The sequence below is a fragment of the Melanotaenia boesemani genome, chromosome 10 (assembly GCF_017639745.1).
Source record: "Melanotaenia boesemani isolate fMelBoe1 chromosome 10, fMelBoe1.pri, whole genome shotgun sequence".
Lineage (NCBI taxonomy): Eukaryota > Metazoa > Chordata > Actinopteri > Atheriniformes > Melanotaeniidae > Melanotaenia > Melanotaenia boesemani.
The window spans coordinates 2888259-2906030 of record NC_055691.1 but is presented as its reverse complement, the minus strand read 5'-3'; the positions used below and the strand labels follow the sequence as shown (position 1 = coordinate 2906030).

Below are 17772 nucleotides of genomic sequence, written 5' to 3'. Positions count from 1 at the left end.
CAAGTGTTTATCTTTGTGCAACAGGGAGGGAAAATCATACAGATGCAGGTAGTTGTGGACAAGGTCCGAGAGGCGCTCTTTAAAACTATCCGCCATTGTGTTGACCTCTGACCTCATGTTCATACTCTTGTTGCATAAGTGCCTCTAGCGTTCAAGTCAATATTGTAACTCACGCATGCAACACGTTACCTCGCGTCAATGTGAGCAGCCTATGCGCTAAACAAACGCTAGGAACATGTTGCAGGAATTATACAGATGTATATGCATTGCTAACAGGAAGTATATCCAAGTCCTAAGAAACCTCTGTGGCCTGAGCGCCATAATCTTCACCTTCATCTTCACCACTCAGTCTATCTGTAGCCAACCATGTGCAGCACAGAGATTGTAACCACATGGAAACTGGATCTCTGATCCATGGTTCTGTCTGACATAATATTCCAGTGAAAAACTGGACTAGAGAAAGGAGAAGAAGACAGAAAGACAATGAGGATGGCAACAATAAGAACAACAAAAAAGTAGTGAAAGAATACGAAGACAATGGCAATGAAGACAAAACCCAGGTCACCCAGTTACTTGAACCCAGGTCTTCCAGTTCAAAGACCACCTCTCTAATCATTAGGCCACCCCCCGAGAAACAGAAAAAGCAGAAGAAGAAAAAAGAGCAGAAGAAGAAGAAGAAGTAGCAGTAGTAGTAGTCCAAGTGTTCTGAGGATGAACCCAGGAAAACTTTACCTCAGCTTAACTGCAGTACAAATAAAACTAGAACGGATCAGAATCCACAGGTCAGTTCTGGAGGCAGACACAGTTACCATGAACTCAGCCTGTAGGTGTTGGAGGCTCTCTGAAGAGATGGAGGCCCCCACTTTGATAGCATTCAGCAGCTCATTCCACTGTTGTGGAGCGACAAATGATAAGAGTCCGGACTGAGAACCAGACCAGAGGAACACGGTGGTCCAGAAGGAGCAGAAGGGCCTGCATGACCCAGATCTTTACTGTAATGTGTGGAAAGGTTCTACAGTTCTGTACCTGTTGCTGCCATCCATGCCGGCCCGCTCTATTCTGGGCTCCTCTCCCCAGTCTGTCCAGTACATGTATCTGGAGGGACACCAGAGAAAACAGATGAACTACACAAACTTAAAAATTCATCAAGTAGATAACACATTCTGCAAGTTTTTGTGTTTTATGTTAGTCCGTTCTATAATTATTTTATTTCTAGACTCTGTTAGTATTGAATTAAATCGATGAAATGTGAATCACTACAATTGCAACAATTTCTAAACACATAAGCTATGAAGTAAGGTGGTACCTGTGACTCAAGTAAAATTAGAATTAAAATGAAAAATTCAAAAGTCAAAAATGGGAATAAAATAAACTACAATTAAATCTTAAATCAATTAAAACACAATAAATAATATATGTATAAATAAGATTAAATAAAAGCAAATAAATAAAATAAGTGAATTTGATAAAAAGAAATGACATTTTTAATAGACTGAAAAGTGGTTTGTTGCAAATTTGTGAAAATAAGGGGTTAAAATAAAAGGTAAAATAAAAAATAAAAAATTCTGAATTTAAATAACATCTCAAACCACAACCTAGTTCCAAAAAAGTCTGGCCCCTGCAGATATACACCCGACTTTAAATTTCCCTTCATCTATAGCCGCAGAGAATCAGGCTGTTACCGCTGAGCGGGATTCAGGGCGACGGCTCTGGGCTGGTCCAAGTCCATCCAAAACAAAACCTTTCTGGAGGAGCCATCCAGGTTGGCCACTTCGATCCGGTTGGTCTCCGAGTCTGTCCAGTAAAGCTTTTTACCCAGCCAGTCGCAGGCTAACCCATCAGGGCTGTCCAGCCCGGACACGACCACAGCCTGGCCCGTTCCCAGGGCCTCTTTGAGGGCTGCAAACACCAAAGATGAATTTTTAAAAAATCCTCCCAGACATGCAGTTTACAATGTCTGAGATGACGTCTCTGTATGACCGAGGTGAGTAAAAACAGAGGAAACAGCGAGTGGTCTTACAGTTGGAGGACTGGTTCCAGTGTGTCTGTTTTATGGCTTCCTCACTGACATCTGTCCAAAATATCAGGCCCTCATCGTACAGGAAGTCCACAGCCGCTGCGTCTTCCAGTTCACTGACAACGATGGCCGACTCACCCCGAATGCCGTCTGCATCCACCAACCGCACATCCCGCCGGTTGGCGAAAAGAAGAAGGGGAGAGCCTGGAGAGAAAATAAATAAATAAATAAAAACAGATTAAGCTTTAAAACGTGATAATCCTGTTTTTCCAAAGCAAGCACATAAAGTTTTTAAAATCTAAAATCTTATAAACTGCTCAGGTACAGATTCTCATAGCCTCTGGAAAATACTGTGAACAAACAAAAACAGCCTGCCAGGCTGAATAAGGAAAAAAGATTAAGATTTTTTTTTTTCCAGGGTTGAATACACACAGAAGTGGTTCTGTGTGTGCCGTGTTTGCTTCTCTGTGCTTATGTTTTTGTTTAACTCAAGTCTAAATAATAAATAAATAAATTAAAAATGGACCACGCAATATGTCATGATTAGTTGATTCACATTAATCGCGGTATTAAAAACACCACAATTAATTAATCATAATGATCTCTCGATATCAATACTTTCCATAAAGGATAGTGTCTAAACCGTAGGGCTGGGTATCGTTACTAATTTCTTAAATCGATTTGATTGCCAACAGCTTATTTCGGTTTGATTTCGATTAAATTTTATTTGATTCAATATAAATTCATTTACAGCTATGTATGTAACACCACCTATTTTTCTTGAACAGTAAAGACCCTCTCAGATAACCATTTTTTATAGAACACTGAGTGCCTTTACTTGACAATCAAAATCAGTTATCCAGGAGTAATCAGATTACTGTAATAATCTGATCTGAGACATCTACATCCATTTTTGAAATGACAGATTAATACAGTGTTTCTTCAGATTCACAGCCAGAAATGCTGTGATGGAAGGAAAACAAAAAAAACCCCACAGGACAGAAAAATAGTTCAACTTTTTAAATGTCCTGATGAAACCGTTTTATTCAGTGGAGTCGCACCAAACATTCTTAAAGTTCAGATCTCAGATAACATGTTGATGTTAATGAAACCTATAAATAATACTGGATCCATTTGAATCCCGTAATAGACAAGACAGTTTATTTGTACAGCACATTTCATGTACAGGACAATTCAATGTGTTTTACATAAAACTAAAGCATTACAGATTTTAAGAAGTAGTAAAAGGCAGCAACACATAGCATGAATCACAATAAAATAATAAATTACATAAAAATGACTAAATGTAAGATAAGTTAAAAGTTACTGTGCAGAATTCATGAATAGGCACATGAGAAAAGAAATGTTTTTAACCTGGATTTAAAAATTTCTACATTTGGTGAAAGTTTAATCTCCACGGGCAGTTTGTTCCACTTGTTTGCAGCATAACAGCTAAATGCTGCTTCTCCATGTTTAGTCTGGACTCTGGTCTGGATTCTGGTCTGGATTCTGGTCTGGACTAGTTGACCAGAGTCTTTGGATCTCAGAGCTCTGCTAGGTTTATATTCTCTGAACATATCACAGATGGATTCTGGGCCTAAATCATTCTGGGATTTGTAAACAATCAGAAGGGTTTTAAATCTATTCTGTGACTGACTGGAAACCAGTATAAACTGGAAGCCAGTGTAAAGATTTTAAAACTGGTGTGATGTGTTCAGATCTCTTAGTCCTGGTTAAAACTCTAGCAGCAGCGTTCTGGATGAGCTGCAGATGTTTAATGCTCTTTTTAGGAAGTCCTGTTAAAGACCAGTACAGTAATCAAGCCTACTGGAGATGAATGCATGGATGAGTTTCTCTTGGTCTTTCTGGGAGACTAAACTTTTAATTCTGTTGATGTTTCTGAGCTGGTAAAAAGCTTCTTAGTGAAGCTTTGATGTGGCTGCTGAAAGTCAGGTCTGAGTCTATCAACACTCCAAGGTTACGAACTTGGTCGGTGATGTAAGGAGCCCGAGTCTCCAGGTGTTTGCCAATGCTGACCCTCTTCTCTTTGCTACCAAACAGAATAATCTCAGTTTTGTCTTCATTTAATTGTGTAAAATTCTCCCTCATCCAGGTGTTTATTTGCTCCAGACACTGACACAATAAGTCTATTGGACTGCAGTCATCTGGTGACAGAGACACATAAAGTTAGGTATCATCAGCATAACTTTGATAATTAATGCTATAGTTCTTAGGGCTGGGCGATTAATCGATAAAATCGATAAATCAAATTCTGGAGATTTATTTTTATGAAAATCTGGATTTTTTTCCATAGTTAGTTAGCAGCAGACTTAGCCCTTCCTCAACACGAGAATAGGGTTTGTCCGACAGATTTTCAGTGAAGTGGTCCTTCACTCACGCCTGGGATTTAGCTGTGCGTATAACTGCAGTGAGAAATGCTGCTCTCTACGAGATGCAGAAGTCAACTTAACCCACAAACCCTAGTTAAGAGACAACCTTCATCAGGGGAATTATTTCTGCAGTGGATCCTGTATGATAAGGATCCAGATGGAAAGAGATCACGGATGCATTGTGTCGCATATTTCTATGTAAGACATAAAGTCGTTTATATGGTGGAAAAGCTATAACATTATATGCTTTATTTTTGCTGGCATTCATCTATATAAACAAATAAATGTTTTAATAAGTTTATTAATTTTTGTAAAAGAAAAGAAAAAAAATCGATTAAAATCAGAAATAGGATTTGGTTATAAAAAAAAAAATCAGAGATTTTATTTTTAGGCCGTACCGTCCAGCCCTAATAGTTCTGTAATATTTGACCCAAAGGGAGCAGATACAAGCTGAACAGAAGACGTCCAAGGACCGACCCAGAAGGACCTGAACCAGTTAAGGACAGCTCCAGAAAGTCCAACCCAGTTTTCCAGCCTGTGCAGCAGGATTCTGTGATCTACAGTATCAAACGCAGCACTGAGATCCAACAGAACCAGGACTGATAGTAGACCAGAATCCATCTGTTTCAGGGCTGTGATGAGATTGGACGCCGGACTGAAATTTATCAAGATTTCCACTTTCATTTAAAAAGTCATGAAGCTGGTAAAATACAACTTTCTTAGTAATCTTGGAAATAAAAGAGAGGTTAGAGACGGTCTATAGTTGTTCATTATAGAGGCGTCTAGAGTTCTTTTCTTTAGAAGGCTTACTAGCAGCTATCTTTAGTGACTTGGGAAAGATGCCTGATGCCAGTGAGCTGTTAACTATCAGTAGGAGATCACTTTCTACTGAGGTAAAAACTGTTTTTAAAAAGTCGGATGGTATCATGTCCAGAGTGCATGTTTTGATTTCAAATGACAAACTGTTTCTTGTAGGATTTTTAAATCGACCATTTTAAATTGCGGCATAACATGAGAATTATTTCCAGTTTTCAGACTAGTTTTCTTGTTTGACTGTGTGGAATTAATATTTTGCCTAATTGTTTGAATTTTTTGGCTAAAAAAGTTGGCAAATTGGTTGCATTTCTCAGTGGAAAGGAGCTCTGAGCTTATCTGTTTAGGAGGATTTGTAAGTTTTTCAATCATAGCAAACAAAGTGAGAGAATTGTTGACGTTCTTGTTAATCATTTCAGATAAATGCAGCTCTCTGCCCTAGTTACGCAGGGTTTGTGTGTACATCTCATAGTGAATTTGAAGTTTATTTTTCTACCATTTCAGCTCAGTTTTTCTGCTTTCTCTTTTTAGGCTCGTAACCACAGTGGCGTTTCTCCATGGTGTTTTCTCTTTGTTCAAGGTGCGCTTGACGCTTATCGATGCAACAGCATCCATTACATTCAAGACTTTCAGACTAAAATTATCCAGGAGTCCATCAACTGACTCTGCACTGGTTGTTGGTAACATAGCTTACGCTTCCACAAACTTAACACTTGTTCTTTGATTAATGTACCTCTTCTTAACTGAGGAGCAGCTTGTTTGGACATGATCAGTAAATACAAAAATGGATCAGACAAGGCTGAGTCAGTGACCACAACAATAATACGATTCCTTAAGTGATGGAGAGTCAGCTTGTTCAGCTGTGCGCGTTTCCGTGACAATATCAGCGTAACACCGGAGCAGGAGAAATACTCCATCTGCTCCTCACTGGAGCAGGATGCTTCCATCTTCACCTGCCTGTAAGAATTTAGAAAACTCTCATATTTTTGGCTGATTTTTAGCTGGTTGATGTGTTTCCTGAAGCGTGCACTCTGTCCTCTGATGGAAACCTGTGTGTGTGTGTGCATGTGCTCACAGCCGTGGACACAGAGAGCAGCTATGACGTGCCTTCATGTAAACCAGATAAACAGCACCAGACTGTTTACTGTTTGATAAAAGCTTGAAAAGTAAACCTGTTCTAGAGGAAATGTGAATTTAAATGACCGTGTTAGATTTATTTCCAAGTACATATGTGCATGCTGACATCACTTCCTGTTGTGGAACATGATCGTACCCGTTAGCATTAGCTGCTAATATGAGTGCCTGCGGTCTCGGCGTTTGTTGCTAATGTGAGCGGTAATACACTGCAAAAGACTTTATAGATGAATGTTGTCCACACCGGTGAATTAAAACATCTGAATGTGACATCATCTTGGCAAGAGAAGCTGACTTTGGACAGACGCAACAGTTGTCTGTGTATATGCTAAGATTTCGCCGTGCCTCAGTAAGTCACGCGAGAGTAGGGTCATGTTACCGGAAATTACATTTTAAAAAATTGATCTCCAAGTTTTATGAATCCATATTGTATTTTTTCTTTTAAACCAATTAAAATTGGTAAATTGATTTTTTTAACCCAGCCCTACTGTAGGACTCCCAAATTTCCCTGAGGACTCTCCAAAGGGATTAATAAAGTATTTTCTATTCTATTCTATTCTACTGAACCGTGTCATCAGATCAGGAAACAAAACAAAGTAAACAACATCTGTGTGTTACTGCTTGCGTTGCTTTGTTTTCATTCCGTGTTACAGTGGGAAAGTACGGTAGAAGAAGAGTTATTCCCTCCAAACTAATGGATTTTAAAAAAAATTAAATAGAGAGTGCATTCACACCATCACTCGTCAGTACATTCTCATCAGGATCGTCCACTAAACTCTGTACAATTTGGAGACTCGGTTCAGTTGGGAGGTGCAGCCTTCTTCCAGACCGAGATTACATTAGAGCTGAACTACTTTAACTAATCAGAAATAACGTGTTTCACTCCCGGCCACAGGTAGTGCTGCAGCAAGAATTACTGCAGACGAAGCACAATAAAGAAGACAACTCAATCATCTATTGGTTAATGCAGGACAACTTCTGTTTCCAACACATAAAAGCAAAATGGAGCCGCATCAGATGCTAGCGGCTTTTGGTTGACCATATTTATATCAGACCACATCTCACAACGAGCCATTTCTCACATCCAAAGCCGCCTACCGTCCCACATGCACATATGTTTTGATTGTGTTTACCCACAATGCCATGCACGGAACTCATAATGCACTTTGCTTTGTAGTCCACTTCCTGTATTTCTGTACTCAGAAGAAAAAAGTAGAACTGTGGCTGGTTTTGGTGAAATATTCCAGTTTTTTCTTGTTGAGACAGACTTTCCCTCAAATCCATGTTTCCAAGGATTTGGCGTTAGGATTAAAGTTTGGGTTAGATGTTCATTTGTGATGGATGGGGACCCAAACTTTGGTTAAAGGTTGATTTAAACAACCTGAATACAAAAAAACACCATAAAATAGCCATAAAAAGTAAGCTGGACCTTTGAACACTGATAAGAATGTCGTTTTTTTGTGACAGATAAACAGTGGAGTCGGATAATGAGTAGCGAGTGTCCTTAAAGCTGAACAGAAGTCCAACAGCAATGAGAAAAAAACATGTAAAGATTTGAGGTCTCTGCAACGCCGCCTTTTCACAGATGGAGATAATCAAATTAGAGTTCAGCAGATCAGATTCAGTCCCGTCCCAACATATCTTAGCCCTCTAACTTCGTAGAAGATAAACTTGATAATTAACACAATCATCAAAACTACACTCATGTTTTACAGTCTGACTGCTGATATTTTTCCAACTCTTCTCTTTTCCCTCCATCCCTCCACCAGGTTTACCCCTCTCTCCTTTAGTTTGCTTAGTCTCTCCTTGTCTTCATCCAAACAGCTCCAACCCTCCTCCAGCCTCACACCAGAGCAACACAAACAGGAAAAGATATCAATCTCTTCTTTACATTCCTCCTCAGCTCGCTTTCCAAATCTCTTCCTCCTCTTCCAAGACCTCCAGCTTGTTTTCTTTTCTCTTTCATATTTAAAGACACTCCTTCCCCAAGTGTTCCGTTCTGTTTCAGATGATCACATATTTCAGCTACAGTCTCAAATCTTTCATCAAACTTCTTAATGTTTTACGCAGATAATGTTCTGTGGACGATAGAAGCCTTCTTTCTACAGTCTGCTTGTTTATCCGTTCTGATTTATTTTTCTTTTAAAGAATTAATAAAAATACCAGAAGTTTTTTAAGCTGAACTACCAGCAGAATAAACAACCGTTAATTAAAACTGTTAAAAAAAAAAAAAAAAACAGGACTGAACTAAACGCAGGTCAGGAAATTCAGGAATTGATGGGTTTTAGGATGAGGCTGACATCTTTTCGGAAAAGACGGACGGAAAATTTTGTCCGTCTTCTGTGTTGGTTACGCACGTAATTTGGTTCATTTTCACGGAGCTTAGCTATCTGTTGCTTGACGGTTGGAAACAACTTTATATTGGTTCACACGTACGTAAGGGAGCATAAAGGGGCCTTAAAGAGCCGCCTACATCACAGGTTGTGGGCGGAGTCACTGAGGCTGATACAACCAGTTGAGGGCTACATTTTTAACAATCCAGAACCAGTATAGTCTAGTCTGCTACATCCAGGACAGAACAGTAAGAAACTGAGCTTCAACCTGGACAAGAAGTCCAAGCAGCAGCGGAAGAACATGAAGCTCGGAGTCTGGTTCAGTGTTTCCATGCAGGAGGTATTCAACCTCCAACCTCATCATGTGGGTGTGTTGGTCTGGAGAGCTTTAGTTACGTGTGGTCTCAGTTGAACTACGATGTTTAGGTCTCTTCTACTGTTTGAGGGGGCGAGTCTCACATCTACTGTATTTTAATGGCATTCATAAAGCTGGTGCTTGGACAGCCTGATATTTTTTCAGGTGGTACCTGACATTAAAAAAATTGAGAACGACTAGAGGATTTTCTGCTGAGGCCTGATTCCTTGATGCAGCATCCTTTTTCTTTTCCTGTCCAGCATTGTGACGGTGGAGTGATGGTCTGACTGTCATGTTACACCAAACTGATTTGCTTTGTCAAGGAGAATTTAATAGATACCCCACTGATATCTGAGTAATGTTCTTTATTTTGGTTATTGCTAAGTTGCTATGTGTGAATGGACGGGACAAGGGAAAAATGGAAGGGGGAGAGTGAGAAGAACTGTTGTTGGATGGTTTCATAGCTAGTTCTTTGAGAGAAAAAAAAATAAACTAAAATTTGTTTGTGTCATCTTCTTCTTGTATTTTCTATGCGCATTACAAACATTTCAGAGCTACACTAAGAGGATTTCCTTCAAGTACTGTTAGAAGTATTAGTATTGTCTGGGAAATAAAAACTAAAACACACCAGGACAGCCAACCAGTCAGGACCAGTGTGAGGGAACCTAGAAGAAACCGGGAGTTTAGGTGCAGCAGCTCCAGCTGGTTTCATGAAAATTCTTCATCTTTTCACTTCATACATTTTATATTTGGGTGTTTCTGAGGAGTGAGGTGAAACATCTGTTGTTACAGATGAATGTCGGGACTGAACTCAAACTTAAAACAACTTTTTTATCAAATCAACTCAATGTGAATTAAAACTAAAATAATTCTTTTCAGACAGGATCATTTAGTGTTTGACCAGTCACCTCAACAGCCATCTACACACATCCATCTGATCAAAGACATAAATCTGCCGTTGGTTTTACTAAGTTAATCAATTAAGTAATTAATTAATGATAAAGTACAAGAATATTTAAATGATGTGTGTCATATGGAAGGGTCCATGTTGATCTGAGAGCATTAGCTTCATCAGCTCAACAACAGATTAGAGGCACTTTAAAAACAGTTTTATTCAGTGAGTAGTTTGTTGAGCAGAAAAGAAACAGAGCTTAATAATCAATAACCCTGAAGGTCATAAAGGAGCATATATGATGTCAGAGAAATTTATTTTACCTCAAGTAGTTTATCCTTAAAGTTTTACCCATCAGTGGTTCATATCTATTCTTTCTGTTCACAAATCATTTCATTGTTTTAAGGTGGAGATTGTAAAAGACAACAAAAATGTCCAAAGTCACCTGGACAGCCTGAGGACAAAGACCACGATGACAGGCAGAAACCAAGACAGGTGGAAAAGAGAATGAACCAGACATATGGAGAACTAGAAAGTCCAGAAGCAGACATGTGGAGAACCCACCAGAGCCAAAGCTGCAGAGCAGAGAAACACCTCAGAGAAGCAGCTCCTGAGTTGACCCCATCGTTTTCTGTTGCACAAACAGCTGAGACTGGCTGCAAGCAGAAGCTAGCGCCTCTGGTTGCACTAGCTAGCGTCAGAGAAGTGCTAACGGTGGTTGTGTCTTCAGTCAGAACTTCAGGTACAAAGAAAGGAGGCCATCAGGAGTTATTTTAGTTAGTCAACGTAAAAGTTTAAGTCACAACAAAATTATTTTCCACCTGCTGTTTAGTCATTATTAATGGTAATAATAATAGTCACTAAGTCAAAAAACGTGTTTCCTTAGCATGAAAGGTTGTTCAGAGGGAGGAGGAGATGATGAAGGTGAGCTTTAGTGCTCAGTTGTGACTTAGGCTACTTAATCAATTGAAATATAGTGGAAACCAAAATATGTCACAATGAAGCATTTACCTGACTTTTACATGACATTGTACAGACTAAAAAAGCCATTTTTATTTGGTACAGATCCCTGCAACAAAAAAAGACCATAATAATTTTGTTTTTACAATAAAATTATAACAATAAAGATGTAAAAACTTACATTTCCTTAAACATCTTAATGCAATGAATCCAAGTGAAAACATAAATGGTCTTTTTCACAATTATATAGCTAGGTAATGATGTACTGTGTAACAATGGTTAATTACTGTTTTTACAATTCTGTTAACACTCACATTTTCCTTCAAGGTTTCATTAACTCGATTCATGTAAATTGTGGATTTCTTGTGTAATTAAAGTACATATCTGTGATGATGATGATTGTGTCGCAGTGTAAAATGCTTTCTTGTCCAGACAATACTGGCATGAAATAAATATGCCAACAGATATTTTCAACTCATAAAAAACCTGAAATCATTACCCAAGACAATCCTGGGTTCAGTTTAGACAAAGAAAATCCTAGAAGAGAATGTATAATAAACTTGTGCTTGTTCTGATGTCCTATTATATGACATGCTAAATGTTTATTCGTAGTAAGTACAACAAAACACATGTCATCCAGGGATTTCTCTTGGACACTTATGTCTGTACCAATGTCAGAATCAAACCTGCAGTGTTGCACCTGTCAGACACACTGAGCTCTTGGCACAAAGAAAGCGTCCTCGCAAGAAGAAACAGTCACCGATTCCCAAAATCACATAAACAACAAGCTCTAAGAAATCCAAAACACAAATGATGTGACTGGATGGAGACAAAGAGAAACACACTATAACTGTTTATTTTCCACATCTGAACACACTGATAGATTCATCTACAACCGCGGCCAACATCAGTGTTGAATTCAATCCTGATAACCAGTCTATTAACCAGTTTAACAAACTGGATCTGAGGTTCAGGTCTGTATCTGGACCACTGGCGTTTAACCCTGGAGCTGCCTCGCACAGGAGCCCCTACTACATTAAAGACGTGTCTTTAGTTTTTAGTGCAGACAGATTAGAGGAGATCAGGAACACCTGATAAAATGTCCATCTGAAGAAAGACGAAGCTCCGCCTCCTCCGGGCGGCTTGAAACGATTTAACTGTAAAACCAGACAGAAAGGCAGAAAGACTCTCCGATCTTGGAGGAAAAACTCTGTCTGGATTCAACTCATTTGTCTCTCCACCAAAAGTAACCCACTTCTTTTTATCCTTCCAGCAGAAAGCCTGTCTGACACCCGACACCGAACAGGAATGGCTGAAGCTGCAGAGGCCCGACAGAAAAACAGTCAGGCGGCTTCAAACTTCACCTCTCCCCCGAAACAAGTCAACACCACCGGACCGAGCCTCCCCTGAGGTACCGACACCGTGGAAAGTTCCAACACTGTCAGAGAAACTACTGCTAGATAACTCTTGACAAATGAAAAGTCAACTTTTCAAACAGCACGTCATCGCTAACGTTAAATAAACTGTTAAACCGAGTGATGGAGAAAAAGTCCCGACGGGCAGTCCTGCTGCTCCCGGGAGTTCAACCTCCTCATCGGTTTCCGTCCTGATCCAGAACCTCAGGTTGCATGTTGGGAACAAAAAGTCTACGTACCCTGAACCGCCGACAGCAGAAAACTCCACAGCAGCAGCTCCGCGAGCACACCTCCCATTTCCAATGCCGTGCGCCTCAAATCCACAACTCCCATTCCATGTTCCTCCTCAGGCGAAGCTCAGGTCCACTTCTCCCCGGGTTCATGTACACGGACCAGTCCGGATCCCGACTTTCCGCCGACAGCACAACGCGCAGCCTGGACCCACTCCTGATCCGCTCCTCTGTCCGAGATACTTCCTTTTTCTTCTCCCTGATATGACGCTCGCGCTACTTTCTACTTTGGAGTGTCGAGCTCGCGCACGAAGTGAAAGGGCAGGCAGTTGGAGGCGGACTGACGACGTCACGCGGCACGAGGCGGTAACGTCTCTTCTCACTAGTTTGACCGCAGGCGACTAAGAAAACTACGAAGTTTCTGCTGTTCAGAACCAAATCAGTTCGGTGGCGGCAGCGCGTGCAGTGGTCCAGATGCCACGAGGTCTGGCTACAGATATTACACACAAACATAAGCACACACAAACTGATTAATGAAATTAAATAAGCATCATTATTTGTAGTAGTAGTGGTAGTATTTGGTTCTGTTTGTATCATTATTATTATTATTATTTACTGTTTATTTTAGTTCTACTTGTGTCATTGTTAGCATTTTATTTTCATTATTATTACTATTTATTTTGAGTTATTTCGTATTTTTATTTTGCATTTATTGTTATTATTATGTTATTGTTATTACAAAGATTTTGTTGCTGTTGATAGACAGCTTGGACTGTTCCAGAGCAGGAAACATTTACACCATTTAGTGTAAAAGTTAAAAGAAAACAACTTATGTAAAACTTCATGTTGCCCATCTGTACTGTTACATTCATCTCTAGCATCCATAAACTACTGTTTACTGCTCACATGACTGATGGAAATATGCAGGTAAAACCAGGCTAAATGTTCTGAGGAACTTACAGTTTTTAAGTCTTCATGCTGGGCTAAATGGTGGAAAAAAATAAAATGTTTGAGGAGCTGTTTCTTCAGTTTATTAATAAAAATCAACACGCCTCATGATGTTCATGTATTATAACATTTGAAAATGTGTGTTGTATTAGGGGTGTAGCAATACATCGATATACATCAAAACAATGATCATCCATCTAAACTGGAAATATTGATCAAACATCAATAACTGTTAAATGAACCTGTTAAACCATTGCCTAACAAACAGACCATAGTTTGTGAGACTGAAAGGTTGTTTGTCTGATATACTAGTCAGTAGCACTGGAGCGCCACAAGGGACTGTACTCTCACCATTTCTCTTCACACTGTACACCTCAGATTTCTAATAGAGCCCCGAGTCCTGTCATCTGCAGAAATGCTCTGATTACTCTGCAGGTGTGGGGTGTATGATGAACAAGAAGCTGAGTACAGAGAACTGGTCAGTCAGTTTGTGGGACAGTGCAGAAACAATCATTTAATCATGAAAACAAAAGAAAAGAGATGATTAGTGACTTCAGGAGGAACAGGAGTAAACAAAATACTCTTTACATCCTTGGAGAAGACGTAGAGGTAGAGGAATACAGATACTGTACCTTGAAGTTGAGCTTGATAAGAGACTAGGCTGGAAATGCACCACAGAAGCATCTAGAAGAAAGGACAGCAGACTCTACTTCTAGAGGAAGCTTAGATCCTTCAATATCCACACCAAGATGTTCTAAAGATCTTCTATCAGTCTGTGGTGGAGAGTGCTTTGCAGCATCTGTTGGGGCAGCAAACCCAGAACTAAAGACTTAAAGAGACTGAACAAACTGATCCAGAAGTTCTGGTTCTGTTCTGCAGACTGATATTAAGCTGACTGTCCAGAGAAAAATGCTGCACAAGTTACTGAACATGATGGACAGTTCTTCATATCTTCTACATAACAGAGTGAGGAAACTAAAGTGTGTGTTCATCAGAGGCTTCTATGTCTGCTGTAACACAGAAAGGTTCAAGAGGCAATCACCCTCCATCAGAACCAGAACCAGGAAGGAAAACGTCCATCAGAACAAGAACCAGGAAGGAAAACCTCCATCAGAACAAGAACCAGGAAGGAAAACATCCATCAGAACAAGAACCAGGAAGGAAAACGTCCATCAGAACCAGAACCAGGAAGGAAAACGTCCATCAGAACAAGAACCAGGAAGGAAAACCTCCATCAGAACAAGAACCAGGAAGGAAAACATCCATCAGAACAAGAACCAGGAAGGAAAACGTCCATCAGAACCAGAACCAGGAAGGAAAACGTCCATCAGAACAAGAACCAGGAAGGAAAACCTCCATCAGAACAAGAACCAGGAAGGAAAACATCCATCAGAACAAGAACCAGGAAGGAAAACCTCCATCAGAACAAGAACCAGGAAGGAAAACGTCCATCAGAACAAGAACCAGGAAGGAAAACGTCCATCAGAACCAGAACCAGGAAGGAAAACGTCCATCAGAACAAGAACCAGGAAGGAAAACGTCCATCAGAACAAGAACCAGGAAGGAAAACGTCCATCAGAACAAGAACCAGGAAGGAAAACCTCCATCAGAACAAGAACCAGGAAGGAAAACCTCCATCAGAACAAGAACCAGGAAGGAAAACGTCCATCAGAACCAGAACCAGGAAGGAAAACGTCCATCAGAACAAGAACCAGGAAGGAAAACATCCATCAGAACAAGAACCAGGAAGGAAAACCTCCATCAGAACCAGAACCAGGAAGGATGGGCATCTGTTGAGCAGAATAGAGCTTATAGGATTTGATGGCACAATCCCTGGAAGAATCTGAATTTCTTCTTTCTTGGTGTTTTTGGGTGGGAGAGGAATAAGAACTTTATTGGGGTCATCAAGTTGGCACCCTCCATCCTCAGTGTTTTTCTGATATAGGCCCAGGACACTTCCAGAAGGCTTAACGGCAGCACCTGGCATCCCTGGTGTGACCCCCTCTGTTTCTACCCTCAGTGGTCATCTCGCAGCCCAGCTGGAGTCCTTCCTCTTGAGCCACAGCAGTTGCTGCTTCGTTCTGCAGCTTCAGAGAGTGACTTCACTACTTGTTGTAGGGCCCGTCCTTTGACCCCCATTCTCTTCAGGAGCCTGGCTGTGGTCTTGGCAACAAACCCTCATCATCCAACTTCTACGGGGAAAACCTTAGTACGCCAGCCGCGTTGTTAGAAGTTGACCACAGGATGTGGTCTGGTCTGAGATTAGTTGTGTGTATCTCTGTTGGAAAGACATGTTTCTGGTCAAGGATGACCTTGTCGACCTTGCCCCAGGCACAGGCGAGGTCAAGGAGGGTCACTTTAGCTTTTGGCAATGTCTTGCCTGGATGTTCGCCTGCTCTCATAAAGAGAGTGATGCTTTGGGGTTCATGCACAATATGAGGGAGGGCATTGATGGTAGTTCTCGTTCTTTCTAGAGCAGGGCTACTCAATTCGGTCCTATGAGGGCCGCAATCCAGCAGGTTTTCCATGTATCCCTGCACCAACACACCTGAGTCAAATTAATGAGTCATTGTGTAGAACCTGATTGGCTGTTAGAGCCACCTAATTTGACGTCAGTTGCCAGTCTGAGGGCAGCTGCTTGTATTGTCACATCATTTGACTCAGTGATGTCCAGCCTCACTTTTGTGCAGTCTCCAGTTTCTCGACTTTGGTGATTGGAACTTCGTAGACCGTTAGGGGCCACATTGGTGTATATTCTCTGGGGAAGAACAAGTAAATGACATGACTTGACACATCTGTACCAAACCAACTGATTTTCAAGCATATCTTCCAACAACAAACATCTACAGTGAATTTTACTGATCAACATGTTTTTGGTCTCTGCATCAATAAAGTTGAGTTTTAGAGGAACACGATGTGTTTGAAATTAAAAATGGACATACACACCGCTGCCTGCATGCTGAGAACAGAGATAAAACATCCCACACACACCTTCAGCTAAGCCAACCCTGTCACTCCTCCTCTGTTTTTCTGACTGCATTGTTTCTCTGCTCCAAATTGGCCTCCACATTAAAGACGGTGGAAACTCAAACCACATGTTCTCCTGCTCCACAACTATTCCACTCCACACGTAGCACAGAGCAGGTAAACAGGTTTTAGTAACACTGCTAGTAGAGGTTTCTGCTGTGTTTTCACTGGATTTACCTCATTTAAATGCATAATATTTAAAAACTGCCGTAGTGTGACTCTGACTCCTTTTTTCCCCCCTTTTAAATGTTTCTTTATTATGTTCATATGAAAACATTCCTAAAGGATGTTCAGTTGTAGTTTTTGTTTTGGTCATTAGTAAATTAAATGAGATAAGACACAAGCAATAAATAAGTCAACTCAGTGTTAACATCCCTAAATGTAGAAATAAATGCAACATAGAAAAAGTGGCTGATTGATTATTTTTGCCTAAAAGAAACCAAACCCTCACTTTCTTTCTTTCTTTCTTTCTTTCTTTCTTTCTTTCTTTCTTTCTTTCTTTCTTGCTTTCTTTCTTTCTTTCTTTCTTTCTTTCTTTCTTGCTTTCTTTCTTGCTTTCTTTCTTGCTTTCTTTCTTTCGCTCCCAGCTAGTTTCTGGAGTACTGCCTGAACCAGGTTTTCTTTCAGCAGTCAACATTGCCGCCAGCTTTGCTTTGATCCCTGCACTTTTCTCTACAAATATCAAAAAGGCCTCTGCGTTGGTCTGCATTCTCCGTCTGTCCGAGTCCAAGGCTTAGAAGTAATATAGCTGAGTGTAAGAAATTTCTCTTTCTTCATGGGTAACGAGGAACAGGTGAGGCTCCCACATGTCTGAATGCTCGCAGGAGAAGACCACATCGTGTTGAACTTTTTAACCAGATTTACACACAGAAAAGGGACAGATTTTCTGTTACATCTGTGGGTCAAAACTGAGTCCTTAGAGTTTTCAGACATTTTGAGTTAGATGAGCTCAATATCTGTGCCGTTTATCAACAGAAAACATCACTTTACCTGATTGATCTTAGTAAACATGTTACAAAAACTGTGAACTAACCCTCACCTGGATTTCTGGCTTGTCTGTCCTACTCTCCTGTCTTGGTCTCTAACAGCTCTTGTCCTTGTCCTCCTTTCCTGTCTCCTGGTGTACTTTTGCTCCTCAGCTCACCAGGGCTGCCTCTTTGTATCTGTCTCTCCAGCTTTCCCCTCTACTTACAGGTGCCCGTCTTAAAATTAGAATATCATGAAAAAGCTGAGTTAAGTAATATTCTAATTGTCTGAG

At 40.4% G+C, this 17772-nt stretch overlaps 1 protein-coding gene across 1 annotated transcript in view; it reads right to left on the bottom strand.

Moving 5' to 3' along the window:
• Positions 1-12751, bottom strand: part of lrp5 (low density lipoprotein receptor-related protein 5) — a 58511-nt gene extending 45760 nt beyond the window's left edge. Inside the window, exons 1-4 of the mRNA XM_041996369.1 lie at positions 12549-12751; positions 2021-2221; positions 1683-1899; positions 1027-1095 (exon numbers count right to left, since the gene is read on the bottom strand). Of these exons, the coding sequence (XP_041852303.1) occupies positions 1027-1095; positions 1683-1899; positions 2021-2221; positions 12549-12642 (581 nt within the window). The 5' untranslated portion in view covers positions 12643-12751. The remainder of the gene's footprint in view (positions 1-1026; positions 1096-1682; positions 1900-2020; positions 2222-12548) is intronic.
• Positions 12752-17772: the final 5021 nt, after the last annotated feature.